At 54.3% G+C, this 15182-nt stretch overlaps 2 protein-coding genes across 4 annotated transcripts; both read right to left on the bottom strand.

The window, feature by feature from the left end:
• Positions 1 to 1140: 1140 nt before the first annotated feature.
• Positions 1141 to 4872, bottom strand: GOLPH3L (golgi phosphoprotein 3 like). The gene is made up of 4 exons (XM_088535311.1): positions 4708 to 4872; positions 2149 to 2280; positions 1920 to 2034; positions 1141 to 1571 (listed from the first exon to the last, which is right to left on the bottom strand). The coding sequence occupies exons 1-4, from the start codon at positions 4870 to 4872 to the stop codon at positions 1144 to 1146; spliced, it is 840 nt and encodes a 279-aa protein (XP_088391437.1). The 3' UTR covers positions 1141 to 1143.
• Positions 4873 to 7398: 2526 nt separating this feature from the next.
• On the bottom strand, positions 7399 to 13476 carry HORMAD1 (HORMA domain containing 1). 3 transcript variants are annotated; one of them, XM_088535576.1, is made up of 13 exons: positions 13444 to 13476; positions 12946 to 13090; positions 12547 to 12610; positions 12203 to 12239; positions 11822 to 11842; positions 11698 to 11724; positions 11010 to 11077; positions 10707 to 10858; positions 10135 to 10406; positions 9659 to 9722; positions 8969 to 9045; positions 8128 to 8211; positions 7399 to 7479 (listed from the first exon to the last, which is right to left on the bottom strand). In XM_088535576.1, exons 1-13 carry the CDS (start codon positions 13474 to 13476, stop codon positions 7399 to 7401), a joined length of 1125 nt encoding a protein of 374 aa, XP_088391702.1. The 3 variants fall into 3 exon arrangements, with proteins under 3 accessions (XP_088391702.1, XP_010218748.1, XP_088391703.1); XM_010220446.2 differs by having other exon boundaries at positions 10156 to 10406; XM_088535577.1 differs by having other exon boundaries at positions 7399 to 7470; positions 10156 to 10406.
• Positions 13477 to 15182: the final 1706 nt, after the last annotated feature.

Below are 15182 nucleotides of genomic sequence, written 5' to 3'. Positions count from 1 at the left end.
TTTGATTGACGGTGCGAGCGGCCAATAGGCAGCGGGAGCGCGTCCGGGCCGCCCAATGGGAGGGCGAGGGGCGGTGCCGTCGCGGCCACCGAGACGGGGGCGCCCCCTGGCGGGCGGGGCCGGGGCTCCCGCGGCTCCCGGCACCCCCGCGCCCCGGGCGCCTGTTCACCCTGGAGCCTACTAACGGCTCCCCCTTCGGACACCAACGCGGCCTCCTCCCACCTGTCCTCGTGTTTCGGCTCCACCGGGGGCCTCAGGAGGTGCCCTCTGTCCCCGCAGTGTGGGTGAATCCTCTTCGCTCCTTCCGCTGCAGCCTCAGCAGGACAGGGCACAGGGGGAGCAGCCCTCTGCAAGGCACCTGTTCACTCTGGAGCCTAGTGATGACTGGAAGGGACAGAGCGAGCCATGCCCCAAGCAGAGGCCAAGGAGGGGTGGCCGGGGGGGCAGGGAGTCTGGAGGCAGCCGGTGGCCTCTGGGGACACGGAAGCTGCCGCCGCACCCGGGAGCCGTGAACTCGTCACCTGCAAAACCTTTTTATTACAAAGAGCGGGTGGAGCCAGGGCGGCTCCGCGCGGAGGTCAACGGCACCGCGTCCCGGGGAGGAAAACCAATAAAATAAAATAAAATAAGAGCACAGTGTGATTATTCCTAAGGTGACTCCAGCTCCTCCAAAGCAGAGCCGAGGTGTCGGGCGGGCGCAGCCCCGAGCGCGGCTCGGCCGGCAGCGATCCGCCCGGGAAGGCCCTCGGAACGGGGAGAAGGAGGCCCCGGCCCAGCTGGGCCGGTCCCCGCTCCGGGCCGCGCTGCTCCCCGATGCCGAGAGGCCGCAAACGGGGCCGGCTCTTCCCAGCAGCCCCCGAGGGAGGAGGAGGGAGCAGAGAACACCAGCAGCCTCCGCACGGACAGGAGATTCCCGGGAATTCCTGGCTCCAGGGCAGCGTTACGGACAGCCACGGTGCCTGCAGCGCTCCAGGTCTCGGCATCCCTTGTGCTGGAGCCAAGCACACGAGGGGGGGTCACCCCATGGAGTGGGGACGCAGGAATTCTGTGCCCAAATATTCCGGTCTGTCCATCCAGCCAAACTTCCCAGCCCTGTGGCGAGAGGGGGCAGCTCCGTCCGGGCTGAGGGCGTCCGGGGGCAATTTAGGACTTATTGAAGGCGGCCAGGACAGCCCAGATCATCTCGGTGCCTTCGGCTTTGGGCGCCTCCAGCTCCGGGTCGAGCTCCAGGAGGTCCCTGGAGCGGTTGAGGGCCAGGTCGTAGCGCTCGGCCGCCAGGCCGCCGAAGACGCCCTCGAGGACGTCGGAGGAGTGCGCGAGCACCAGCAGCGCCAGCGTGCGGCGTGCCATGCGGCGCGGCTCGCGCTGCCAGCGCTCCAGGACGCTCTCCTGCAGCCGCCGCACCAGCCGCTGCTTCTCGCCCGCGTTGCTCACGGGGTGCGTGGTCATGTCGAAGAGCAGGAAGTTCTGCTTGGCCGTGCGCAGGATGCCCTTCTCCACCAGGCCCTTGGCCACGCGCTCCCGCACGTTGCGCAGCTGGTACTGCAGCTTGAAGGGGTTCCAGGTCTCCCCTGCGGAAACGGCGCCGGCGTGAGGCGGGGCTCGCGAGCCACTCTCATTCCAACCCCCTGTTCCCAGTCCAGGATGATCCATGGATGCAAAGCCCGGCCCGCAGAAACCCTTTTTCAGTCACACTCCGACCTGCTCTTCCCGTAACTCCAGCCCCATCCGTTCCCATCGGCAAAGCTCCCAGGAGATGGAAGGTGCAGCAGCCTGAGGCGGATCCCTTTGGAAAATCCCTCCCGCCCAGACCCTCTGAGCCCGAGACCCATCAAAAACCCAGTGCCCAAAACGGAATGGGGCAGAGCAAGGTCAGAGCTGCTCGGAATTCCCAGCAAATCAGACCCGGACGTCCCTACCCGTGAGCAGCTCGATCCAGGTCTGCACCGTCTCGGCAGACTCCGTAGCCTTGATGTGCCGCAGGGTCTCATCCAGCAGGACATCCCCTGTCGGAGCGTCCGACTTCAGGAGCACCTGGAAGGACACACGGGATCGCGGCCTCGCGGAGGAGCCTCCCGAGCCCCGTTCCCGCCCGTCCCGCTGAATCGGGAGCCGGGAGCGACCCCGGCGGCGCCGCGGGGCCTTCACCTTCCGGTCCAGCAGCCTCTTCTTCCTCAGGGTGAGCGGCTCCAGCTGGATGCGGCCGCGCAGCGCCAGCTCGATGAGGATGCCGCCCCGCAGCCCCGAGGAGATGCAGTCGTTCCAGAAGGACGTGTAGCCCTGGGACGGGGAGGAAACGCGGATCAGGGCACGCGGGCGAGCGGGAGGGCCCCTTCCACAGCCCTCCCGGCCTCCTGCACGGATCTGGGGCCTCCTCCCGAGGCCCGGACCGCGGCATCAAGGAGCACGGAGGGTTTTTCCCACAGGCTTCCTGCTGCTTCCAGGCTCCCACATCACTGAAAACAAGATCGTGAAGAAGTCAAGTGGGTTGGAGCAAGAAGGAGGAAAACGGGATCTGTCCCACCTGCCCCCTGCAGAGCCGGGGTCCTGCACAGGATTCGGGCTGGAAAAGCCAGGAAAGGGACAGCGGAGCCTGGGCACAGCGGCGGCGCTGGCAGGAGGACCCTCTCGCTGGACACAAGAGCGAATCCAGCCCGTGTCTCCCAGGAGCTGATCCCGACTGGAGCGAAGGGGGAGCCGGGGCCTCCGCTCCAGATCCCGTCTCCCACCGTGATCCTCTCCCAGGAATGGGGCTGATCCTTCTTGTAGGAACAGAGAAGAAGAGAGAAAGGGCGGATTGAAAAGGTCCGGGGAGATTAAAGACTGTTCCTGCCTCTGCCGAGGAAACAGGGCCGGGAACACGCAGTCCCCAGCGGGGGTTTTACAGCCCGCGTGTCCCGGAGCGGCTGTTTGCACAGAGCGACCGGCACCGGGCGGCCCGGCCTGGGGACACCCGGAGCCCTCAGAGCCTGTTTGCTCTGGGCACTTCCTTGTGGAGGGGGACAAAGGAGCCTTCATCCTGGCCCTGCTGCATGTGCGTGACCTCCGCAAGGAAGTTCTCCAGGAAAAGGACTTGGGGATTATGGGAGGGATTTGCTGGACTGCTCTGGAGGGAGCATCCTCAGGAATCCAAAGGGTTGAACCAGGGTCCTGCTCTGCTGCTCCCACTGGAGAGATCGGCACCTGGAGCAATGGAATTGCAGTGAAGTTTCCCTGGCTCTTCCAGCCAGGCTCACACACGGATGACGGAGCTGGGAAAGGCTGATCCCGGGGTCCCTGCAGCTGCTGCTGCTTTTACAGCTTTCTGAGGTGGAGGAATGCGGAAGGACAGCTAAAAAATAATAAAAGTGGAAAGTTTTTGGATCTGTTTTTCTCTCCTGCTTTCCAGGTTTTTGGAGAACTGCTCTCGGGTGTTTTTAAGGAATGCTTTCTGGAAGGAAGGAGAGGAGGTAGCAAAGGGCCGCAGGCTGGAGGGGGAGGATGCGCCCAGCGGAGCGGGGCCGTTTCTGCCGTCACCCGGCGCCCGCCGCGGGGTCAAACATTAACTTGGTCCCAGAGCCGCAGGGGGACCCGGCCGGGAGCCAGGAACGCCCGGAGACACAGCCGGAACATCCGGGTTGGAGGGGACCGGGGACATCGTCGATTCCGGCACGGACACAATGGCAGGGAGAGGGTTTGTGACGGAACGGGACCTGCCTCCGCCAAGGGCCAACGCGGGGTTGATGCCCAGACCCGGGCTGAGGTTCCCAACCTCTGTCTGGGAAAGCCACGTGGAACCACGCGGAATCACCCTGGCCCCCATCAGGAACGCCGCTGCGGGGCGGGCGCGGAGCTGCCCGCAGGGATTCGCACCTTGGGGTTTATTTGCCCGGCGTTCCCGGCACAGCCGGCGCTCCTGCTGCTCCCTATTCCGTGAGTCCCGGATCCTATCCGGCCGTGTTGAACAGGGCACTGCAGGCCCTGCCACCCCTGCCCGCGCGATCCAGCCGGAGCAGCGACGGCTCCTCTCCCCGGGCACAGAGCTGGGCTCGTCCCATGTCCCCGGAGCGGGAAAACTCGTGTTAAGGTTCTCCTCTCCACCCTGCTCCCAAGAAACCCCCGGGTTGGCTTTGGCACCGTCTCCCCCTCAGCTGGGCAGGGACAACAGCATCACTCTGCCCGGGGAGATCCAGGGGAGCCCATGTTCCTGGATGGGGGAGCGCTCCGCTCCCGGAGAGCTCCTGGGAAGCTCCCGCGCTGCTGTCCGGGACCGGCTCCCCTCCGGAGCGGCCGTTTTCCCAGCTCCCTGCTGGGGACGGGGCTGCTCGGAGTGCGGCGGCTCCATCCTGCCCCCTCATCCTTTCCATGTTCCAACCTCTCCGGCTGCAGCCGCCTCCTCTCCCGGGACGCCCGGCCCGGCCGTTTCTCCCATCCGTTTCCAGAGGAGGCCGAAGGGCCCTCGCGGCTCTCGGCCTCACTCACTCCTTTCGGACAGGCAGGCGCCGCCGCGCGGGAAGGGACATTCCCCATCAGACACCTAGGGGTGCCCCCAGCGCCACGGACACCCTGTGACACTCTGTGAGCCGAGGGGACAGCACGAGGTCCTCGGCTGCTTGGGGACAGGGCTGGGTTGGCCTTCAGGTGACGGCGCTTGGCAAGCGAATCCAAGGGAATCGGGAGCACCTCGCGCATGGAGAAGCTGCTCGGGCGGCGCGGGCGCTGCGTTACCTCCTTGTCCTTGAGCCCCAGCAGCAGCACCTCCTCCATGAGCGTGAGCCGGACCTCCTTGGAGCCTTCCTCGTCGCTGGGGTCCCTGTCGGCGGCCGCGTCCTCGTGGCCCTCGGGCCGCTTGTCCGGGCCGCCCGCGCGGCCGCGGCGCGTCAGCGTCGTCATGGTGCCCTGCGCGGGACGCGGAGCTGCGCAGGGGCTCCCGCGCGGCCCCGGCCCCTCTCCCGGAGATCCCAGCGCTGCCCTCCCGGGTACCCGCACGGAGGCACCGCGGGGAGCGGCCGCCTGCACCTCGGGAGGCCGCGCGGGACCCGCGTCACTGCGGTCACCTGGGGACCTCCCGGGCGCGGTGACGCGGGGAGGGCCACGGCCCCGGCTCTCCCGCGCTGTCCCGGATGCGGATCCGCCACGGAGCCGTGGGGCGGTGACGGAGGCACCTTTACACGGGCTGCCCTCCTCCTCCTCCTCCTCCTGTCCCTCCCGCAGGACTTGGCCGTTGCAGCTGCTGCTTTTGCGCTGGAGGAGCTGCACGAGCTGCCCCTGCTGGGGTCAGTCCCCAGGCCGCTACCCCCAATCCTTCGGGAGCCCCTGGAATGCCCGTCGCTCTCCCGAGCTCATTCCCGGTCCCCAATCACCCCGTGTCATGGGGCAGCTCCGGATCCCGCTCAAACCCGCACCGTAAACGGGCCGAGGGCCACAGCAGGGGCTGGGTTTCAGCAGCACAAGGGCAGCAGGTTGAGGAGGGGGGGGACGTTTCCTGCAGCCTCTTTCCGCACACCAGGAATTCCGGAACCTGGAAAGAGCTGTTGTCCTCCTGGCGCAGCAGGAATTCCGCCTGACAACTTTTCCCCCCCGCAGCCTCCCTCCCTCCAGCTCCCCCCAGCCCAAGCGGAACCCGGAACGACCATCCCGAGGCCTTACCGGCGCCTTCCCCGTCCTCCCGGCGCTTCCCGGAGCCCGGCGGGAGCCGGGAAGGGAAAAGCTTCCTGGGTGAGCGGAGCAGGGGAGGGAGCAGCCGGCAGCTTCCTGGCCGCCCGGTGAGCGGCCCGGAGCGCGCGCTGCCGAATGGGAGCCTCCGAGGCCGGAGCCTCCAATGAGCAGGCCCAGCGGCCGGGGCAGCGCTGGACGCGGAGGGTGGGATTTCTCCTCCTCCTCCTCCGCCGAGGAAGGCTCGGGGTGGGGAGCAGCGCGCGGGGCTGCTCCTTGGGGCTGTTCCCTCCCGGTGTCCCCGTGTCACCGCGCAGGGAACACCCAGCACAGGGTGTTGGTCACACTCACCCGGCTCAGCAGGAGGCTCCATCCGCGCCCGGCGGCCGGAGCCAGGGAACGCTGCGGAGCTGAGCAAGGACATTCGGGACCAGGCACAAAGGAAGCCCCGTTGGAGCGGAGGCAGCGTCCAAGGCGACAGCGCTCGGGAATTAAATCCCAGGGAGCTGGAGCGGCGCGAGGAGCTGCCGCGATCTGCAAATCCCTCCCCCAGGACAGCCCGGGATTTACGGCGACCTCCTCGTCCCTGCGGAGCTGGGGCTCTCGGGGCCAAAGCGTCTCCTCAAGGATTTTCCTCCTCCGGGATAACTCTAGGACAGCTCCAACGTTCGGGACGAGAGGACCGGACTTCCCTGCGGCTGCCCAAGGAGGCTCCGCGCTTCCAAGGCAGTTGGATGGTTCTCCTGATGGCGCTGGGGGGAAGAAGGGCTAAAAGAGAACGTTAGCACCTTTTATAGCCAGTCCCTGTCCCGTAAAACAGGCTCCAATCAAAGCGGGAATGTTGAGTAACATTCTTTTAATTAATATGATAAAAAGCTGCTCTTAATCAAAAAAAGAAGACCAAGAAATGCTCAGCTATTCACATCCGGTTTGAATACAGCAGTAGCCCTCAGCCCTGCACAAATAGCTTCACTCCAATTCATCTATAGTACACAAAAAAATAACAACTAATTGCTTAATAAAAACGGCGCCACGCGACTCCCGCAGTTCCTCACTTCACTCACATGGGTTTCTTTGTTTTTCACATTTTTCAGTTTCCACCGTTTCAGCAGACACCCACAACGGGCACCCTGCCTGCAACTACCCACGTGCATCATCCCTGCTGCACGCGCATCCCGCGCTCCGCTGGAAACACAAAGCTGAAGGTGGGAATAATGTTCTTAACTCTGGTCTGGAAAAAAAATGCAGGGAATCAGGCCACCTAAACACCCCGGTTCTGCTTACTGTGTAGTAAAAAGGAAAATGGTAACGTTGTGTAAGAGACAGCGCAGCTCTCCTGATCCGGCTCCGAAAAGCACGAGGAAACAACCCGAGACTTGAACAGGTTCTGAACAAGGAGTTCTCCAGCTTTTAAATACAGCCCAGAAAGAGCAAGCAGTGAAAGCAGCTCATGTCCAAATAACGGGCTAACACCATCACCACCAGCATTGAAATACAACGGGAGCAGAGTCACATCCCCCGAACCATCTTCTGTCAGGATGTCTCTTCTTTTTCCAGAGATTAAGTATCAACACAGCTACCTATAAAAACTTACATTTCTTCAACTTGACAGATTTTTTTTCCCTTAGATATAAAATACACTATGCTTTGACTGCAAATGAAACAGGAAAGATTCCTAAGTGCTATTTAAATATTAACACGCCTATTAAACAACAAATGGAAGTGATATTGAGATCAGTTCTGTCAGCAGCAGCAGGACGGTATCTAAAACTGCTCCTTTGGTTCACTAATTTTTCTCCTTTTTGGCAGCACGTCTTGACTAGAGGAGAGTTCAAACTGATGAACCTGCCAAGGAAGAACAAACACTGCGTTACGGGCCGCTCCGAGCCTGAGGCCAGGAGCAAACGGCCGCTCCGTGCCCTAATGGTGAGAAACGTCCCCAAACCAGAGGTACAAAGAGGCGCAGGGAGGCGGTGACACAGGGGCTGCAGCCCCAGCTCTACAGACCAGAGGATCCCCCTGGCCTAAAACACGGACCTGCCAAGGTCAGCTGGGAAGGACGTGGCAAGATGCAAAGGAATAATGGATTTCTCAGTAGGAATGAGTCACGTCTGAGGTTGGAATTAGGGCTCCGTGTTTTCCAAGTAAAATCACTGGTGATCACGCGTCATGGGATCTCTGCTGGCATGTGTTCCTATCAGCACCGGATTAGATCCACGGGGAATTTGGCTGAATGCAGCCTCAGGGGAGTCAGTCAATCCTAGGGACTGCGTCTCAGCCCCTGGAACGACTGCAATGCCGGGCTTTTAGTTTTTGGAAGAGACTTCCTGTTTTCGACACCAGGAATTCAAGTGTCTTGAAACTAATGGGAATTTTGTAAGCAACAAGCAGCTTGCTTTCAGCATGTTTTCTATTAAGAGCTTTATTCTCCCTTTGGAAGAGTAAAAACAGCTTAAAAAGAGCAAAAAGGACAGATATAAAACTGATACTAACAGTGCTGGTTTGAAATATCTTTCCACTTCTTGTCCTGCTCTCTGACATGTGAAGTTCAGACGTCTTATGTGCTAAATGATCCACCTAGAGCCAGAAAACAGATTATTTGCATTATGGCCGCAGCAAAAAACAGATTTGAGAGGCAAGTGCAGGGTTCGGCTCCCTCTGCGCTCACCGCAGCGCTCCAGCTGGAATTTAGACACAGGAGTGTTGAAGTCACCAGTTTGCAGCTCCCTGTGTTCAGCTGCCCTGCCAGACCAAAGCGTCACTGATTTTTATGCATTAAGGCCCTTGCAGACACCTGGGGGTATTTTGCGTAAGATGTTTTTGCAGGGGACATCTTAAGGGCCTGTGTTTGAAGTAGTGCTCCGTGCCTCAATTACACACTTCTGCTGCATTCATGGAATAGAGTCTGTTTTGATCATTACTTAATAACTACATTGATCTTAAGCTTTAATCAACTTTTCATCGAGTATTTTGGTCTATATGAATTTGAGCAGGAAAATTTCCATTAGGAAAGGTATTTAACTATGACCATTCTACAAACATGGAAATTATTTTCCCAGTTCTTTTACTCAGGTCATGTGTTTGTTTTCAAAACAACTTCTGCACAAGAAAATAACAGCCTTTTGTTATTGCTTTTGGTTAACCCTTTACTATGCCTTTTGTGTGTATGTATAAAGAAGAGTAAAATAAAAGCACAATTTATTTTTGAAAATCCTGGGTACAGTAAATAAGCTTTCAGCAGATTAGCTGCTAATGGATGGTAACCCCAAACACCAAATGCAACAAAGCTCTGGGAAGGAACGATACGGGGACAGAAAGAGTATTGTCTTCAGACCTGAGGAGCGGAAACACAGGGATTTCGGTTCTCTTCGGCCTTTGTAATTTCATCCTCTTCACAAGTGAGATTTGGTTCTAAAAGAAAAATTAAATAAAGGACACAGCTAAAAATGCACTAACAGCAACTTTGACAGAACACACACTCTAAAAGCGCAATGAGGCAGCATTTTAGAAGGCATTTAGCTCTCCTCTGCTCAGCTGCCTGCAAGCAGCTCAGTTGACCAAACTCTTTTACCCTTAGTTGAACAGTTCCAGTTTTCATTTCCACGGTTTCTTATCCCAGAGCCGTGTAAGATGCATTTCCGCTAACCAGCAGGATTTACACCACGTGTCCTTGGAAGAGCGGGCTCCATCCCGACTCCTCTCCACACACAGCACTGCTAAAGGCTCCTTCCCTGTTTCCTCTCCCAACAGGAAGCCTCGCTGGCTGCTGGGCCGCGGCTCCTGCGAGCCCGTGGCCACCAGATGGCCCCGTTTTGTCACCCGGCCACAGATGGCCCCGTCTGCACAAACAGGCTGTGAGGACAAGGAAGGAGTGAACTGCAGGTTGTGGGGAGTTTGGGCTTTACCCCGTGCAGGTTAGCTCTAGAAGCACAAATGGGCCAAAGATGACGACGATTCAGCCACGGAATAGGCTTTATCAAAGAAAAAATACACATAATACTAAAAAATAATACATGTGATTTACCTTCAGCTTGTGAAATATTTACATTTTTCCCTTCTTCCTCTTTATTGTCCAGGGCAGGATCTTCCTATGTTAAAGGAGAGGTCTATCACTTACTGTGCACAAACAAGAGCTCTGCTCACAGATGCAGAGAGCCACATCTTATTAGATGCATTCTCAGCGGAATAAACTGCATTAAAATAATTGAATCTAATACAGAATGTACAGACCAGCTCAGTGTTACTTAATTAGCAATACAAGCATACATTTAATCCACTTATCAAGAAACACACCTGTTCAAACTATGGAAAACATAACAAAGCTATCAGTGCATCCCCTACCACCCTGATATTGCCCATGAAACAGTGAAATCTGTTATCGTGCTCAAATATAACACCTGAAAATACCAACCACGCTCCCGAGAATCTATCAAGGGATGCAGCAGAAGGATTAAGTGCCCTTTGCTGGAACAGGGATCACAAAACACTTCCGTGTGTCACACACAACATTTGAGGTCTTACGTTCGTGCTCTGCTCTTCGGTATCATCCTTGTCCAGTCTCAGTGCCTGCAGTGGCACGCTGGCATCTCCCTGCTTTAGGATGCTTTTATCAACGTTTTCCATTCGCTGCTTTTCCGTTGTCACTTTAACTTTCAGCATGTGAAAAGGTGTTGGCACTTCGCCCACGTTCAGATACATTGGCTCGCCCTCAAATATCATGCCCTCGCACTCGCCTTCCTTGAAGCCAGGAGGCTGGTAGTCGGCTGGGGTAACTGCACAAAGGAACCGAGGAAACGTTACAATGAAGCATTTTCTTGCAGGAGTCGTTTTTGTGCAGAGGAAATATTCCTCTCCTCTCTAAACACAAAGCAGCAGACAAAAGAAGTGGTCTTGGGGAGGAAGGGGATTATAGGTATTTATTTTGAACTAAATGAAGTTCTCTTCCCCTACGCACCAGTATCACCTAACAAATACTAACAACCCTAAAGACTATGTATGAAAGTGCTCCTTCAAATTGTTTCCAAACGCCTGTGAATGCACTCGAGAAATCGAGGGAATAGGGCAAATCCCACCTTCGTCATAATAAAACAGCTTCATGGTCAAGCACACGTCGCTCGGCAGCGGGCCCAGGTTCTGCATGAGCACGTAGATCTTGCGCAGCAGGAGGACGCTCGCCTTCTTGGTGTCCGCACACGAGATGCTGGAATCGGCCCGCTTGTTCCTGCTGCAAACGCACACGCGACTCAGACCCTCCGCACGGGCTCGGGGGGTTTGCACTGACGTGCACAACTGTTCACAACGCTCCAAGTGAGCTGCCTTTTCTACTCTTTTAAAGACCAAAACCACAGAGCAGAAGGAAGGCGAGGTGCAAATACCTGCCGAAGTCCAGGAGGGGCCCGTTGTGGGTGTACTTGAATTTGAAGTGGTAACACTCTGTAATTGTCTACAAACAAACACAGTAATTACTGAACTATCAGTTTTTATGTGAAATACACTACTCCTTTTTGTTCAGCAACCTATTAAGCATGCATATTTTTAAATAAATGCATTAATAGCTCCTAACTCCTTTTTGATGAGCAGCCTTCTAATGCTTTAACAATTAACCATTTCAATACATACACTATAAAAATATCATCAAATGATTTTTTTTTCTTCCCCTGGGAATCACCACTGTAACAGACTTTGAGGGAAAAAAAAAGTTCAAGTTCAGTTTCTAAAAGGAAAGGTGCAATTCAAATCTTAATCACTACAAAAATATTTCACAGTCATCACAGAGATACGGTGACACCCAGTGGCAGCTTAAAACATAGTTTGTTCCCTGCCAAGAAGTTCCATATATTACGCGGGGTTGGGAAGATGCATCCTTTATGGGCTCCACAAAAAGGCTTGGAGTCTCTTGTATTTTCCTGAGACTAGCCTGATACCAACATTATTTAATTTCTTTTATAAATAAGGCTCTTTTTACATGTGTAAATGCTGCCGCCTGCATGCACATATTTCACTGTAAGGATTAATTAGAAGGACTATCATTAGCCATCCAATAAAACATTCCGTCAGGCTTACCTGTGGATCATCTGGGTGGGTGTAGACCTGGATTTTTAAAACAAAGGCAAGAAACAGTTTAAAAAACGTGGAATATCTCAGTATTTACTTTAAAATGTGGGCTGTGCTTTTCAGAGATACTTACCGCGAGGACAATCATTCTTAGCTGTTGGGAACACCATGAAAGAATAAAAATAGCATTAAACATTTCATAGACCACTACTTGCTTATTTCTTTAGCTCTGCAAACCATAGGCCACTACAGTCCCGTTTTAAGCAAACTTTTCGCATGCTTAATTCCCGACCTGGTTAAAAGTACTTGCTCAATTCCCTGAAGAAAATTCCTAGTTCTCCCAATTTTGAAGTATTTTTGCTTCCAACGAATATTTTCCTGATGTGTGTGTACCCCACGTATTGTAACGTTTAAAGCATAGTTATTCCAAACCCAAATAGTCCTCTAGCTACCACGGCAGCTAGTGGAATTACATAAATTCTTCAATGAATTTAAATTATAGTGGAAGACTTACGTATTTCTTCTGCAAGGCATCATAGCATCCTAACATCCTGCAAAAATCAAACATTGTCCATCTACTACTCACTTTGCTTCTGATTAAATATTCCCACAAAATGAAATTCTTGTGTTTAGTCTTAATAGTAAATCACGGAAGTAATAAACAATGTTAACTCCATTATTCTGCCTTTTTATTAGTAGTAGTAGATAAGAAATGGTGCTGCTTTTCCTTAAACAAACCTGAGAGCAAGACCTTCAAATACAAGATACAAGGAAGGTAACAGGTTTAACTTCCATGAAAACACTCAAATTCAGCTATAAACACTTTAAAGCTGTTGCACAGGCACTGGAATTACATACCACTTCACCAGCTGAGTTGATCCAGGACAGTTTTTGTCTTCCCTCAAAATTTTGACACACAGATCTTGAAACAAACATTAAAAAAAAAAACACCAAAAAGTTATAAATACTTAGTTAATGCAATTACAGCACTAAGAAAACAAGTTCATTCTCTAAAACTCTATGCCAAAGAACACACTAAAATTTATACTACTTACAGGTTTAGGCATAATTTTAACTGCCAAGTCAGCTTCCCCACTATCTTTAACCCCAGCAATGCCTGTATTACCACTTTCAATTGCAGTAACAAAACTTTACTACTATTTGAAAGAGCACGGGGCTTCCAAAGCACTTGTTTAAGCTTCGCATCACCCCTACGACACGAGACGGTGCAGAGAAGTCTCCAGAAGGGCCTGTTACCATCCAAGTATCTTGTTCCGTAGGCGCTTTCAGGGAAGATCCCTCTTAGATATGTAATGCAGGATACAGCTACAGCGAGGAGCCTCTTCACTAGTATCAACGACTGCTGTTCCGTAGAGATTTTGTTAGGAAATACAACCGCATTCTGAAAACAAGAGAAAAGTATTAGTCCCCTGGTCTCTGCAACAGCGAACTTTTGTTCACATTTGAAAACAAACGAAAAAGGGTTTTTTTCCTCGTTAGCTCGGTGTACATTCTTCATAGAATCATTTAAGGTTGGAAGGGACCTTTAGAGATCACCTAACCCATTCTCCCCTGCACACACAGGGTCACAAAGAGCCACTTTGGCTACTAAACATTTCTCTACTCATTCCCTTACCAAGCATCTCTTAGGTTAGCCGTGCTTTCCAGGTGCATAATGCTTACCAAGCACTACAATCCACTTTTTTTCCAGAATCAAAATAATATACCATGTTGAAATACACCATAAAATCATACCATCACACTCCTCTGCTTCTGAGCGGTCGCCATTTTGCTGATACTGCCTGATGAAAAAGAAAAAAGGAAAAAAAATGTATTGGCCCCTGTGCCACCACTATCCACCAGCGCACACAAGCCCGGATTGTGGAGAGTTTTGATCAGTCAGTCCCTAAGAGCCTCCTTGCACAGTGCGATTGCTCGAGATGCTTCATTTAATTCTAGATTTTGGTCTTTCACTCAAAGTGTGTAAGGGGGAAGCTGCCAGGCACGGCTGAGTGGAGCCCAGCTGCAGCCCAGCCGCCTCCTCCCCGCAGCGCAGCATCCGCGCGGCCCCCGCAGCTCCACAGCGCTCCGCGTGCTGCCACAGGACGCGCCGACGCACGAGCTGGCACCAAGCCCGACAGATCTTCAAAGGCCCCTGCAAGATGCTCCCCACCCTGGAGCCTGCGCAGGCAGACGCCCTTTGCTTAGGCCCCCACCAGCACTGCTATAAGGCTCAGCAGTGCACAAGACCCTTCCCCAGCACTGTCTCCCCCAAAGAAAGCAGCCCGCCATGTTGGTGAGGGAAATGGCCACCAACAACCAGGGGAGAACCAAGGCAAGGGGAGCAGAAGCCAACGAGTGTGCAGGAAAGGGCCATCCCCTGCCTCATCACCAACACAAAGGGGCAAAGAAGAAAACTGCGGGGCCACGCGGGGAAGAAAAGCGCCGCCATCTGCAGACAGGCGGAACCGACACCTCACACGGCGCCGGTCGCCCCGGCTCCCCTCACGCGCTTCCCGCCTCCGCCGCGGCCTCCGCTTTTATAGGGTGGGGGGGGTGGGCCGTGAGCAAAAGGGGCGGAGCTTGCGCGGGCCCGGCACGCGCCTCAGCGGGCCGTGCGCAGCGCCGCCGCTCCCCCGCCCGGGCCTCGCGAGGGCCGTGCGCAGAGCTCTGCTCCATGCTTTTTTTTTTTTTTTTTTTTTTTTTTTTTTCTTCCCTTTTCGCGCTGTTTTTGCCCCTTTCCTACTTCTCAGCCCTGCTTTTTTCCTCTCAGTGCCCCGAAAGGAGAAAGAATGTTAATAGTAATAATGTCTGCTCCTTCACACCTCTCTCTGGTGCTCCTCGTGCCCCCTCTCCAGGGCTTTCCTCCACATGGATAAAGATTTGCTTGTTTTGCCCCCCTTTTTTTGTACCCGAAAGAAACATTTTATCACCTCATAGCTGTTTAATGAGCAAAACGATAATATATATTACTCTTACCATCCACGTACACAATGCAGCTCTGGGGGGGCTCTCTTAAGAACGGGTCCAACAGGGCATTTTTGCTCAATTCCATTTTTGCAAGGATTAGATTCATCTGGGGACGCTGACACGGAGAGGGACCAAACACGGGACTTTCAGACAATGATGCTGATCTTTATTTTTTTCAAAGAAAGTCTGCAGTTTCAGCTACATTCGTTGCACGGGCATAGAGTGAGATCTGTGTCATAGTGGCAGTACTGAGGGCTGGAGAACCTGCAGATACTGCAGTTTCACTTGGGAAAAGGTCTTTTTCCCCCCCCAAAGAGCACACAGTAAATGCCCATAAATCATATTCCAGGATCCTTCCATCGCTCCCATGCAAAGCCTCCCTCGCTGCCTGTAACACAGGCTGCTCCAATGGGAGGACTTTGCCCATAAAGAGACAGAAAATCATTCTCGAAGGCAGTGGATTCATGCAAGCAAAACATCATGATTTAGTTGGCGTCTCAAAAGTCCACTTTGCAGCCAGGACT

Source organism: Tinamus guttatus, unplaced genomic scaffold (assembly GCF_059628265.1).
Source record: "Tinamus guttatus ecotype Peru unplaced genomic scaffold, ASM5962826v1 Tinamus_guttatus_pri_ptg000629l, whole genome shotgun sequence".
Classification (NCBI taxonomy): domain Eukaryota; kingdom Metazoa; phylum Chordata; class Aves; order Tinamiformes; family Tinamidae; genus Tinamus; species Tinamus guttatus.
The sequence above is the reverse complement of the archived record's forward strand: the minus strand, read 5'-3'. Positions and strand labels throughout refer to the sequence as shown.